Below are 14,493 nucleotides of genomic sequence, written 5' to 3' on the forward strand. Positions count from 1 at the left end.
AATTGTAGAGTCCTCAGCCAGGAGGAACCCAGGCAGTTGAAGCTGAATGGGCTGGGTTACATTCTGGATAAGGAGAGGGCCTCTGAATCGTTGCCCTGGGATGGCCAGAGCCTGCAGACACAGGAGCTGCATGACTCAGGTCAGCCAAGCCCTCACTTGGACTGTTTGGAGATACATATTTCTCTCTGTTAAGCTTTTGGCTTGAAGAATATATCCTCAGAAAAAAGCAATTTTAGCAAAGTTATTAAAACACTATTTCAGGTGGAATTCAGACAGAGCACAGAATTCTTCCAGTATTTTATGAGTTGTTCTTCCTGCGTGCACACCAGGCCATCCCTGCCCGCATCTGCTGTGTGACAACCCCTGCAGCTGGCACTGTCCTGTAGACACCCCGGCTCTGGGGCCAGGTGGTGGCTGGTGGCTCGATGACTGGGTGCTCAGAACCCAGTGGGTGCTCAGAGAGCAGCAGCCTTCCCAAGGCAGGAGAAGGAGAAGGGAGACTCTCCCGCCCAAACTCTGATTACAGCCAAGGAGCCAGCAGAAACAATGTAAACTTGAGGTCACTTAGCTGTCATCCTGCAGGGCAACAATGCAGCAGGAACCAGTCTCGCTTTCTGTCTGACAAAGGCTCCTTTTATAGAAAATGTTTTCTAGACACGGTGGTCCTGTCTCCCTCCCATCGAGACCCCTGTCTTTGAGCTGCTTGGCAAAGGTGCATGCTCCTGCTCCATCTCAGGTAGGCAACAGCCATGCCCAGGCCACTGTTACCCTGGGGAAGTGACAGCAAGAGGCACCCACACCATTCCTGCACTAATTCCCTCAAGCTGAAGGGGCTGGAAGGCAGCCTGCTGGGCAGTCCTTATCCACTTCACTCCCAACCCTGGGTTCTGTGCAGCGGAAGCCACTGATTGTCTTCTAGGCAGCAGGCACAGGTACCTGAGGGGCGGTCCTATGAATCCTGGCAGTGTACTCCCCCAATTGGACCCAAGAGACACCGAGCCCAGTCTGAAAAGGTGCCATTTTAGTCACCTGTTGTCTCATCAAATGTGTAAGCCATAGAAGGCAGGCTGTGTGCTGGCCTCTGGCTGCCAAAGACTCTTTGAAGCCAGCAAGATCCATCATGGCAGACGTCAAAGACAGGTGGGCTTCTAGGGGAAGACGTCCAATCCTGAGTAACAAAAGCAAGGCTGTATCCAAGCCTCTTTTAATATTCACAGCTGGAACAGGAGTCGGTTTCTAGTGGCAGCCATCTGGCTGATGAGCCTCCGGCCCTAGGCTAACTCTGACTATTGTCTTCAGCCTGTTTGAAGAAGCAATCGGAACTGTCAGCTAAATGACCCTCCAGCAGCTGGGCATCAGCTATACATAGCTCATTTTACTGAGCTTGGCAACATCCTCCCTCAGAAGAACCTCAAATTACTGCCCAACAGGCCCATTCTGCAGGATGCAGCTGGCTAAGCCCACAAGATGCAAAGGCTAGAAACACAGCTTTCCGTCTTCCTCAGATAAACAAGACTGCAGCTAAGCCTCTGCTCACACATGCTAAGGAAGCACTTGGCTGGATCCGTGAAGAGATGTGACCACGACCAGGGGACAGTAACTGGAATAGGCGGTCCCAAACCAAGTGGAACCCACAGGTCTGTGAGTCTCCACTTGCTGAGCTGGCCAGAGAAATCAGAAAGAGCAGAGGAACTGGAAGAGTTAGCGAGCAGAGCCAACAGCACAGGTGTGAGAGGCCAGGACCCACGTCTAGACAGCTGCCCAGGGAGCCTGCCACCAGCCAGGGCTTTGCTGAGGGAAAGCTGACTTCAGGAGATGAGGTCCAGGGTACAGTACCAGGAATTCAGAGTGCACTCAAACTAACAGCCCCTGGGGGCTGAGACCCAGTCTGATTCCTCCCTGCTGAGATCTGACAAACCCCGAACCCCACTGACCGGAGCCTGTAGGCAGGAACCATGTAGGTGTGCGGGCTCCTGACTGTTCATGGTCTTTTGCCCACGTGAGACAGGTGCTCAGTGCCGAGAGGGGTGGGGCTGGCCACACCACCAGGCCGTGCTTGCCCGTGGCCTTCGTGAGCTCTCACATCACGCATCAGCTCTGCTCCCCTCTACTCTCTGATTTCTGTATGGTGAGGTGGGGACAGACAGAGACCCAGCTCCTACTGTGTGTCACGGTTCCCTTATTTTCCTTGAATTGCTGTTGCACAGAGCTGTCCTAAGGCCTCGGGGAGGCCACCAGAATGAATGTCTTATGTATGAAGATATTCTGATGAAAGCACTTGAAGGGAGGAGTTTCCTCACAGTTCAAGGTGCAGTCCGTCCTGATGGGGAGTCAGGATGGCAGGGTCGGGAAGGACCCCACATCAATTAGTGTGATCACAATGATGCCCAAAGGCCCATTTCCTCCTGGCCGACTCCAGCCCTGCCAGGTTGATAACACAACCATCACACCTTCCTTGCAGAGGTTTCATTAGGAAAACAAAAGCCTGCCCGACGCGAGTCACCAGTAACCCCAGGGCCTTTTACAGCTGTCCAGTTCCGCAGCTCATGCTGGGGCTGCAGCTTAAACACCACTGGACGCATGAGCTCCTAAGACGAGCAGCACGGAGCACAGTGGCACCTGGGAGGTAGGGCAGCAGGACTGAGTTCAACAATGTCAAAAAAACCCAAACAAGCCATTTTCCCAAGACAGAGTTTGCAATCCGTTTTTTGATAATTTTATTCCATTACCCTGCGGCAGAAAACTCACACCACAGGACAGATGATCTCCAGCCCAACACATCAGCACACCTACGGCACACAGACGTGCTAACTACCAGTATGGACACGCCAAGACCAGAAACACCTTGCTCAGGCACCCCCCACCCCACAGGTCCTGTCACTGGACACTGCCTGCCTCCTCACCACTCCTTTCCTTACTGCTTCAGTCCAGGTGACAATAGAGCAAAGCCGAATCAAGAGAGGTAGGCACACAGGCTGAGCCACTTCCAAGCAAACATAAAAATAGTATTTGATGTCCAGTCTTAAAATACCATCTGGGCTAGGACAGCGGGGACACACGACTTCCATGTGGCGTGTCACTTGGGTCCAGGTCTCCCCAGCAAAGGCTAGGACAGCGGGGACACGCGGCTTCAATGTGGCGTGTCACTCGGGTCCAGGTCTCCCCAGCAAATGCTCACTGCAAGGCAGCCAGTTGCTCAATGGAGTGGCGGATGGTCTTTGCAGTTTCTTCAAATTCTTTCTGCTTGCTGTTGGTCTCCTTTGCCTGCAATAATGAACATACACATTGGCCTGGAGTGGCCTAGAGGGAGGGGCTTGTCAGGCAAGAGTGAAGCCCTCGTTCCATTACCAGAATGACAAAATTAAGTATAATAATTACTAAAAGGAATGCTACTATTTGTGTGTAGCTTGAAATTGAACCTAGGGTCTTATGCATAATAAGCAAATACCCCCAACTTCTGTCTTGCTTTATTTTTTTTTTTTTTTAAGAAATAGGGATTCATGTTGCCCAGGATAGCCTTTAATTTACAGTCCCCCTCCTTCACCCAACCAAATTAGTTGAGACTGCGCCCTAGGATTGTACCCTATACCACCAAGCCAGGGTTAAAGAGAACTTAATTTTAAAAAATACTAGATTGACAAGAAAAAGCCCCTGGAAAATGGCTGTGCTCCTTATGGTGGGCGCTCCATAGACCCACAGAGAGCTGCCGAGGGCTCAGCGGGTAACAAGCACTGGCTGGTCTTCCAGAGGACCCGAACTGGATTCTCAGTACCTATACGGTGGTTCACAACCATAGGTAGCTCTAGTTCTAGTGGATCCAACGCCCTCTTCTGACCTCCACAAGCAAAACACCCAATACACATAAAATAAAGTCTAAATAAATAAATGGCAGAGCATGCCTTTAATCCCAGCCCTTGGGAGACAGAGTCAGGTGGCTCTCTGAGGGTGAGGTCAGTCTGGTCTACACAGAGAGTCCCAGTGCAGTCAGGGCTACGTGGTGAAGCCTTATCTCAAACAAAACAGTTGACTCTAGAGAGATGGTCCCGAAGTTAGGACACTGGGTGGTGTCTTTTCTTCTGAGTGCCTTTCTCTTGACTCTGCGTCCAATTTGTATTAAATATCTTTATTAAACCCAACTCTACTTCAGAAAAAAAAATCAGTAACAAAAATGAATACTAGGGACTTGGAGCAGCATCCTCAGAGTGTCTGAGCATGCTCCAATCAACCCCCCTCTTGACAACAAACTGTCACCCTCATTGTCTACTGTCACAGCTACTTCATAACGATCCCCACCAAGGAACACAGCTTACAAGCTGAAAAGAAACCTTCATAACCATCACAGCAGGTCCTAGCCTCTGCCTTGCAACACAGAACAATGCCAGGACCGGGGCCAGCTGGCAGTCGGCCTTCCAGCATCAGAGTCAGGGCAGAGCATCTGGCCCCTTTTCAGTGCTCTGCCAGTAAGCCCCTCCCAGAATCTTCCCCCTAAAAGGTTGCCAAGTGTAACACGTAAGGACACAGGCTACCTAGTTAAATTTGATGTCAGATAAGCAGTAAACCATCTCTGCAGACTATGGGGTGTTCACACAGACTCTGACCAATCTAACTCTTCAGGCTTGGCTGCATGGGAGCCTCATCCCTGTGGACTCATGATGCCACCTGCCCTCCCAAGGAACTCCACGTGAATGGACAAACAGCAAAGTTCAGCTGGTCCTCTGCTCCTGCCCCCTTAGCCAACCTCTACCCACACTGTTGCCAGCACAGGAGGGTCAGCCTGTGTCCACGGCTTCCCGCAATGGTTGTCACTCAGGTGAGGTGATCCTACTCAGGTCTTCTGACTGCACAGCCCCTGTCTCTCTGGCTACACATGCTCCCCAGGGTTGGGAGCACTTCCCGAGGCTGAGCCTTCAGGGGAACTGGCTTTATTCTCTGTCCTTACTCTCAACCATACATACAATTTTGTTCTTGGCTCTTTCTTTCTCCAGTTTCAAGAATTCACTGAGGGTTAGTTCTTCAAACTGCTTCTTGACAGTCAGGAAGGCACACCCAGGCGAGTGCTTTTTATGCTCCTCTCTAGAAAAATCAATAAACCAACATGTCAGAAGAGCCAGAGGCTGCATGTCATTGACAGGCCATCTCCCATCATCATGGCTGTCCTTGGCACACCCTGCTCTGCATCAGGTCCAAAATGTATCCCAGGAACAGTCCACACAGCCTAGCTTCTCTCTGCTGGGTCTTCCCCACCCTTAAAGCTAGAATATGTTTCTGGAGTCTTTAGCAATCAGTAGAAAACGTTGTATGAGTCAAATTCAGAAGAAAAGCTGGAGAAATGGCTCATGGTTAACAGCACTGGCTGGATTCCCAGCACCTGAAGGGACGGTAGTCAGCCTGAGCCTGGCAAACATGGCTCTGGCAGGCCTTGCCCTTCTCCCTCATTCCCTCTGCCTTGCTAAAATCCATTGGATTACATTACTAAAGCTGACCCCCAAGGTCTATTCCCTCATTTAACCACTTCCTCCTCTTGAGGCAGACTACCAAAGTCCAGCTATCTAAAGTCCCCTTTGGCTCACCTAATTAACATGCCCAATTAAAATTAAACACCTCATCCTAACACCAGAGTTCCCCTTTATCTTTATAAACCGCCATTTGCCTATGTGTCACAACTGTCTCCTCTCTATCCAGGCAGTCCTTTGTCCTGTGCAGACACCCCTGCCCTCTGCCTTTGTCCCTTCCCCTTCTCCCTCTTTTCTATCTCCTTCACCACCACATCCTAGCCCATTCTAACACAGACCCCCCCCCCCAGGCGGTGGTGGTGTACACCTTTAATCCCAGCAGAGACAGGAGGGTCTGAGTCCAAGGTCTGCCTGGTCTATAGAGTGAGTTCCAGGACAAGCTCCAAAGCTACAGAGAAACCCTGTCTCAAAAAGCCAAAAAAAGAAAAAAACAAAACAAAACAAAAGATCCCTGCAAGGTCACTTGCTGTTGTTTTTCTGCCCGAGTCAGAAAGCAGCCACTGTAACTTCTCTTCTGTTTAATAAAGGAGCTCTGTGAAAACAGGTGGTGTGGGTGTGGTCTGTGTCTAATCCAGGGTCTAAGAGGAAGACCCTGCTGTGTGGGAGTCCCCTTCAGCTCCCACCATCTGTAACTCCAGTTCCAGGGATTTGCCCTCTGAAGGTACCAGGCACATACATGGTGTACAGACATACATGCAGGCAAAACAATCATATGCAGAATATGCATGTCAAATCCCTTTGAAATCTGGGCCACCAAAATGGCTCAGGAGGTGGGGATGCTTGCTACCAAACCTGCTCACCTGAGTTCAATACTAGGGACCCATACAGCAGAAGCAGAGAACTGACTCCCCAAAGTTGTCCTGACACCCACATTCACCATGACACCAGCATCCAAACACACATAAAACAAGACATAAAGTAATAATAATATATAAAAATATCTGTGGCTGGAGATGGGATAGTGGTTAGGGGTCCTTGCTGCTTTTCCGCAGTGCCTGACTTCAGTTCCCAGACTTCAGTTCTCATAACTGACCATAACTCCAGCTCCTAGGGATCTGACGCCCACACCCAGAGCAGAAACTAAGACACACCTGTATGCGCTAACCAAAAACAAACAAAACAAAAAACCGAGTCTTAAAATATCTCCAGCGGGCCAGGCAGTGGTGGTGCACACCTTTAATCCCAGCACTCAGGAGGTAGAGGCAGGTGGATCTCTGTGAGTTTGAGGCCAGCCTGATCTTTGGAGGGAGCTCCTGGATAACCAGAGCTACATAGAGAAACCCATCTCGAAAAACAAACAGAAATCAAAACAAATATCTCAGCAGACAAAAACCATCCAAGTTGGCAGTACTAGAGAAACTTAGGTAGAAATTGAAAATTCAAGACTAGTCTGAGCTATGTAACAGGTTCAAGAACAGCCTGGAACACACAGCAAGTTAGGAAAACCATGCTCTCCTACTAAATTCAAATTTTTGCTTTTGTCCCAACTCTAGTTTAACCCAAAAGGTTCCCAATGGAACCAGGGCACCAGGAAACCCATTGCGAGTAACCTGCTGAGACTTACAGAGGGTTGTCATCTGGTTCCCAGCCTTCCAACTCCTTAAAGCAGAAAAAACACTGGGCCAAGTCAGGCTCATTGTCGGTAGGGCAGTGGATGAAGCCAGCTTCCGCCATCTGAAAACGGCAGCACAGCTCGTGAGCACAATCAACAGCCTGGTTTTAATCCTATCATTCCCAGAAGTCGTTCCGGGCCGAGAGCTGGGGCGGCCTTTTTGGAGAGAGTGGAAAAAGGCTGTGTCTACCGGACCTAACGACAGTGGGGCTCAGACAGAAGGATGAGGAGAAGTGGGGCGGCCTCGCCGAGGACAAGGCAGTCGTCCCGGATCCTCGGCAGAGCAAAGCAGCTTAGCTCACAGTGCGAAGCGAGGGTGGGGGCTTCTGACCTGGGGCCCAACCCCTCCCGCCGTCAGGCCCGGGCAAGGAGTCGCTCCAAAGCGGGGGCACTGGCGTCCCGAGGCGGGGCGAGCTCACCCGCTCCGGGGTGCAGGAGCAGCCCTCCAGGAAGGGCCAGTTCTTGAAGGTGGACATGCGGTGGTTCATGAGATACATCTGCCAGGTCGGGGGCAGAGCCGGAGCCCCCATGACGCCGCCCCTGCAGCCGCCGCCGCGAACTTCCGCCCGGAATCCGGAGAGCGCAATTCAAACCCCGCGGGCGGCGGCGCGCCGAAGAGCATGCCGGGAGCGCCCCGCCTCCCCGTCGCGGCGCGCGGCCTTCTGGGAGTGGGCGGGGGCGAGGGAGCCGCACAGGCCACGCCCTCCACGCGGCCTGAGCCGCCTTCTGGGCGCGGACGGCGCGCGAACAGCGAGCCGGGTAGACCCCGCCCCTTGAGCGGTTGCGCGGGGCCTTCTGGGAGTGGCCCGGCGCGGGGCGTGCTGGGAGTTGTGTCCTCTGCGGCGGTGCCTGCTTGCTGGTCTGTCCGGGAAGTGTTAGCTGCTGCTGCTGCTCCGTGCGATACGTTTGCTGTGCGGACTGTCTGTCCTGCCTGTAGCCGACTTTCTGTTTGCAGGCTCCAGCTAGCTAGATACGTACACACACACACACACACACACACACATAGCGAGTCCTGGCGCAGAACAAAGCTATGGCTTCCTGAATACGACTGCTGGCTGAGCTTGGTGCTGATAGCGCGGCCTGGCAGCAGGCCCCTTTACAGTGTTTCTGTTCCGGTCAGGCCGCCTGAGGTTGCAGTGGCTTCTAAAGAGCTTCACACAGCGGGCTGCTGGCTGGGCAAGTCCTGAGACACAGACCTCTGGTCTGCAGGTTAACCTCTGTAGGCTCTCTGCCAGTGGAGCAATGTGGGCCAGATCACATCACAGATTGTGAAGAAGTACAGGACCCCCATAGGTTCGACCAGACAGCAAAAGAGCAGTGTTTGTTAGGCTCCAAAGAAACCTGGGACAAGTACCACCTGTGGCTCCTTCCGGCACTTTTCACCCTACCGTAAACCCAGGGGCTGAGCTGAGCTTCCCCTAACTTCTATTTTCAGCCGCATGCTCTCTTGGTCCTAGGTCCTCTGTTCCTCCTTTGCCCTTTCTTCCTCTCTCACTCCCTCCTCCCTGTCCATGGCCAGGTTCAATCTGGACTCTTCCAGATGCTCTGGCTGTACTTTCCCCATCTACAATGAAGCCCTGAGCGGTCATGTCCTCATTTTCATTCATTTTTAAAGGTCGCAGGCACTGCTGTACGTCAGGTGCCGTTGTGGGCCATGACACAAATGCAGTAGATGATAACTGATAATTCAGATGTCCACCCACCAGATGAGTAATTCTCTGATGGAGAGAACCCTATGCAAGCAAGGCTTTCAGGACTACTGTCTCTGGAAACCACCTGCTTCTGTGTGTAAATTCACATGTGCAAAAACAGCCATGGAATCTCCCCATTACCACACATTTCCATGCAATTTGTACATGTAATCTCATAATTACATCTCAGTCTTATGCACACATATATCTGTGGGTAAGTCAGGAAAATGACTTCTCATTAAACTGTATAATTTTGATATATAGAAAATATACTAGGATATGCTTCATAGCCAATCTATTATTCCATGAGAACTGTAGGACACTTAGGCCCTGTTTTTTATCACCGGTTCAGACTGGCATAGAGAAAACAGGAATTTCTCAGTCCCAAGGCAAGCCACATACAATTTTTCGATTCAAAACCTCAAGAGCAAATTCAATCTAGACTCCTCATCTTACATAAAATCTCGTAGTTAATAGTATTGATTTAGTTCACAGAGCATTGGCTTTTCCCTCAGTTCTTTCTTTTTGGTTGAGACAGAGGCTCATTGTATGGCCTAGGCTGGCCTCAGATTCTGTTTTCCTGCCTCAGCCTCTCTAGGGCTACAATTATAGGCCTTCAATATCATACCCAACTGGAGTTAAAACAAGGGAAAATCCTAGTCGGGGTCCCATGTGGCCCAGCCTGACCTGGAAGTCACAATATACCTAAACTCCTAATTCTCCTGCCGCCATCTCCCAAGTGCTAGGATTATAGGCATGCGCCACCATACTGGGTTCTGTAGTACCGGGACTGAGCACAGGCCTCGTGCATGCTAGGCAAGCACTCTAGCAATGGAGCTATCTGCCTATCTCAGGTCAAATGTGTGTGCTTGTATGTGGGATTTGTTTTTGATTATGTGTGTGTGAGAGACAGAGGAGTTAGCACATATATGTGCGTTCACACACTCCTAAACATACATGTGGAGGCCAGAGTACAATAGGTATCCACTCTGTCACTCTCCATCTTGTTCCCTTGAGACAAAATCTCTCACTGAGCCTGGAGCTGGGCTGGCAGCCAGGAAGCCCCATGATCCTCCTGTCTCTACCCCACAGCGCTGGCTTAGGCCATCCCCCGACTTTAACACATGTGCTAGGAATTCAAGCTCAGGTAAGAACATGGCGAGTGCTCTTCCTGAGCCATCTCTCCAGTCCTCAGTCATTCGCATCACCATTAAATTTCTTGAATGTTATACTTATTTTAGCAAAACATTTGCCTGTAGGTGTAGATTTTCATCAGGACCTCAGTTAGCTCTGATCTGCCAGCTCCTTCCTGAATAACTCCTCAGAGACTTATTAAGTGTGCTTGGCCGATAGCTCAGGCTTATTACTACAATCTAAATTAACACATTTCCGAGCTTCCATCCAGAGGGCCTTCGGAGTGATCCTTCGTCTGGCGAAGGACGGCTATGCAGTCGGAGGCCCACATTGGAGCAACGGATTGAGCCCCCCGAGGTCCGGAGGGGGAGCGGAAGGAGGAGGAACATGAAAGACGAAATCAGTACTGCGAGGAATGCTATCACCCACTGATACAAGGGAACGGATCTGATGAGAATTTACCAGGGCCAGTCGGACTGGGACTGAACGAGGACGTGATCTAGCCAGATTCTCGGAATTTGGCTGGATTCTCTGACTGTGGCTGGCCCGGGGTCTTTCTGAAAAGCCATTGACTATGACACTGGGACCTGTTTCCTCTGCATATGCTGGATTTTGGGGATCCAGTCTGTTTGGACGCTCACCTTCCTGGACCTGGAGGGAGGGGGAGGGAGCTGGAGCTTCCCACAGGGCAGGAAACCCTGACTGCCCTGGGGGACGGAGGGGAAGGAGGGGGGGAGTGGGGGGAGTGGGAGGGTGTTGGGAGGGGGGGGCGGAAATGGAAACTTTTATAATTTAATAAAATTTACTAAAAAAAAAATAAATAAATAAATAAATTAACACATTTCCATTAATCTATGAGCTGTCACGAGGCTCGTGGCTTTTACCTCTCCTGCATGTCCTGTCTGCTTTCCATCTGGCTGGCAACTCCTCTGACTCTGCCCTTCTTCCCAGAATTCTCTCTGCCCAAAAATCCTGCCTAGATAATGGTCAATCAACTTTTGGTTTTTCAAGACAAGGTTTCTCTGTGAAAGAGTTCTCAAACTCACAGAGATCCACTGCCTCCTGAGTGCTGGGATTAAAGGCGAGCGCCGCCACCACCTGGCAGCCAATCAGCTTTTTATTCGTGATGAGAGCATATTTCCTGCATACAAGGATTGCTGTGCAGCCTTCGCCATGTGCAATTTCACTGTTTTCTGATAGATTTTATTCGTCTCTGACAGTAACCACCGTTCTGAGCTGGGTAAGAAGCTCGCAGGCTGGGTTTCTTTCTCATCTTAATCATAAGGAAATGAGGAATTTTGTGAGACAGAGTTGGGAAAGGGTCAACTGGGGTCAGAAGAAAGGGCGAGGTTGTGCCGGCGCTGGAGTCAGGCCGCTTGGACGTCCCGAGAGTCCCTGTCCTCTAAAACACTGCACAGTGTCTCAACACTGGGAGGTCAAAGCATTTGGATCTTCACTCACCTCAGAGTGTAAAACAGCTGAGCGGCTTATAATTTGTGTCTATGCAAAAGGTGCTTGCTAATTTTAAATTATTTTTAGACCAGGCTAGCCTCAGACTTAGAGATCCACCTGCCTCTGCCTCCTGAGTGCTGGTCGTTCGCCACCTGCCTGGCTTCCTCGGCTCTTCTACAGTTAAGGAACTCTTGCTAACCAGGCCTGCCTGTCCTTCATTGCACTTGTTTTTTTTTTTTTTTTTAGACTTAATAGGTGTTTTGCCTACATGTATATTGCAATGCCCACAGAGGCCAGAAGAGGGTGCTGTGTCTACATGTGTGTATGCAGTGCCCGCAGAGGCCCGAAGAGGGTGTCGATTCTCCTGGAACAGGAGTTAGACAGTTGTGAGCTGCCATATAAGTTCTGGGTACTGAACCCAGGCCCCTGCAAGAGCAGCAAGTGCTCTCTTCACCGCTGAGCCATGGCTCCTGCCCTATTCCAAGATGATTTTTGGTTTTGTTTTGTTTTTCAAGATAGGCTTTCTCTGTGTAGCCCTGACTGTCTTGAAACTCACTCTGTAGACCAGGTTGGCCTCCATCTCGGAGATCAGATGCCTCTGCCTCCCAAGTGTAAGTGCTGGGAATAAACGCATGGGCCACCACTGCCAGGCTGTTTGGGTTTTTTCGTTCAGTGAGAGACCTGTGTAAAGGTTTGTGATGGTCAAGGTCTGACTAAGCATTCCCACCCCTGATTATTCAGTAACCAGCTTCGAGCCTCCCAACCTTTGTCAGTCACTTATGTAATGGGACCTGTCTACACAGCCCAGTCTGTTGACCCACCCGTTCCTGCTCTAGCCAGGTTATCTGATGGGTAAGTGGAGTTACTGGGAAAAATCTGGAAGGTGCCTGAGTCCAGGTGAAATCAGATTCTGGAGTTAACCTACAGGCAACTACTGAATGCTAGGCAACCAGAGAGACCCAAGGGAGATCCTGGCTTCCCAGGCAGAGTCAGAACAATTCAATAGGGCCTCCCTGATTAAAAAAAAAAACAAAAAAAACCCAAAGCTTTCAAACAACAACCCCGCCTCAACAGCCCAAGTGCACATGAAGGGCCAGTGGCCAGGGCAGGGGGTCTGGGTTTCCAGAACCACCTTCTGTAGTCTGAAGCCAGGGGCAGGGCCACTGGGGAACAAGGAAAAGACCATTGTCATGTAGGGGCCTAGTCAGTGGTCAACTCTCCACCATTTTCAAAGCAAGGAGACCAAGTGATGGTAAACCTTTCAGTCTTTTAAATAATTTCATAAAAACCTAGCCATCTGATAGTAGCGCACACCTTTAATCCCAGCACTCGGGAGGCAGAGGCAGGCTTCAAAGCTACGGAGAAACCCTGTCTCGAAAAGAAAAACATAAAACCTAAAGAAAAAGATAAATAAAATAATCTGCTGCCTTGCCTGTTGTAATCAACTGCTGGAGACGAAGGACACTGTCTCTCCTGACTTGTGAAGACGAGGCCTTCAGTCAGCCCCACAGGCTGCTGAATTCTTTTAACCCAATAACTTCTTTGAGGGGAGGAGGATAACTTTTTAAATTTTAAAAATAATACCTTTAATTTAAAAAAATTATTATTACTAGTGTGTGTGTGTGTGTGTGTGTGTCCATGCATAGCATGGCACCTGTGTGGAAGCCAGAGGAGTTTTGAGAGCTGGTTCCCTCCTTCTATCTTGGGATCCAGGCTCGGGACTCAAATGGTCAGGCTTGTTCGACAAGTGCTTTTACCTGCTGAGCCGTCTTGCCAGCCCTTCTTGGATTTTGGAGTCTTGCTAGCGAGCCCTGAATGGTCTGAAGTTCACCATGCTGAGCTTACTGCTTCTCCCGCCTCTGCCTGTCTGCTGGGATTACCGGCAAATAAACTCCCAGCCCTCTTCTCTGTCCTCGTTTTCACACGCAGCATCTCGTATATAAACGTGCATTCATTTATGTTTTCTCTCGCCCGTCTTCGGGGATAGCCTAGGGAGCAGCTCCCAGCCCATGTGAGCAATACCCAGGATGTGGTAGACTTCAGAGAGCCCTGGGGCGCATGAGTCACCTCCTTTGCAACTCCAGAGTGGATTCTTGTCACAGCCCTCATATTCCCACACTGACGTCCCCGGTCCTCTTTCAACTCTTACTGTAAGAGTCGAAGAATTCAGACAAAGCAAACACCCCTCCACGTCTTCCCAGCACCACGCCCTCCAGAGCACAGAAACCTTCCCTGTGAATCTTTCTAGACTTTTCCTTGTCTATTTATTGCTCCGTTTGCATACAGAAATTCTCCCAAGGAGGCAGAGGCAAGCTGATCTCTGTGAGATCGAGGCCACCCTGGTCCACAGGCCAGGCAGGGCTACACAGTGAAGCTCTCTCAAAACCATGGGACACACGGAAGCCCGTGATTGTGGCCTCATGGATGACATTCTGAGACTGTGCTGCATTGCGTGGTTGACATCTCACCTTCTGTCACTAAGAATGTGTCTTGATTTCCTTTTTCTTTTTCCCTTGGTATTTAGAGACAGGATTTCTCTGTGTAGCCCTGGTGGTTCTGAACTCACTATGTACCAGGCTGGCCTCGAACTCATAGGCATCCACCTGCCTCTGCCTCCCAAGTGCTGGGATTAAAGACGTGTGCCATCACCATATCTTGATTTTCTATGTGGCACAAGAAGATTTCTCCAGTGGCCTCGTTGTAGGCGTCACCCAGATGTTCGGGTGCTCAGCAACTTAGGATGGGGCTCTGCTCCACTAAACCCACTGTGAACTGAAATTACCCCCAGCGAAAGATGCATCTAATAGATCTGACCTCCTCCAGCATCGCGGCTTAGCCCAGCCTCCCTTAAAGCTGCTTGAAAAGCCAGGCACGGTGGCTGGAGAGATGACTCAGCTGTTAAGAACGCTTCCTGCAAGGTTGTGGGGAAAAGGGAACACTTCTGTATTGCTGGTGGGAATGCAAGCTGGTGCAGCCCTTTTGGATGTCAGTGTGGCGATTTCTCACTAAATGGGAAACAACCTTCCTCAAGACCCAGTAATACCACTTTTGGGTATATATCCAAATGATGCTCAACCGTGACACAAGGACA

General features: G+C 50.4%; 1 protein-coding gene across 1 annotated transcript; it reads right to left on the reverse strand.

Moving 5' to 3' along the window:
- Positions 1 to 2,693: 2,693 nt before the first annotated feature.
- On the reverse strand, positions 2,694 to 7,727 carry Birc5 (baculoviral IAP repeat containing 5). The gene is made up of 4 exons (XM_048451866.3): positions 7,545 to 7,727; positions 7,078 to 7,187; positions 4,956 to 5,073; positions 2,694 to 3,264 (listed from the first exon to the last, which is right to left on the reverse strand). Exons 1-4 carry the CDS (start codon positions 7,653 to 7,655, stop codon positions 3,175 to 3,177), a joined length of 429 nt encoding a protein of 142 aa, XP_048307823.1. The 5' UTR covers positions 7,656 to 7,727; the 3' UTR covers positions 2,694 to 3,174.
- Positions 7,728 to 14,493: the final 6,766 nt, after the last annotated feature.

This window comes from Myodes glareolus, chromosome 9 (assembly GCF_982192425.1).
Source record: "Myodes glareolus chromosome 9, mMyoGla1.1, whole genome shotgun sequence".
NCBI lineage: Eukaryota > Metazoa > Chordata > Mammalia > Rodentia > Cricetidae > Myodes > Myodes glareolus.

Coding starts and splice junctions, on each gene's coding strand:
- Birc5 (XM_048451866.3), bottom strand. CDS start 7,655: ATGGGGGCTCCGGCTCTGCCCCCGACCTGGCAGATGTATCTCATGAAC. Junction 7,188..7,544: donor GCTCCTGCACCCCGGAGCGG/GTGAGCTCGCCC, acceptor TGCCGTTTTCAG/ATGGCGGAAGCTGGCTTCAT. Junction 3,265..4,955: donor AAAGAGCCAAGAACAAAATT/GTATGTATGGTT, acceptor TCATTATTGCAG/GCAAAGGAGACCAACAGCAA.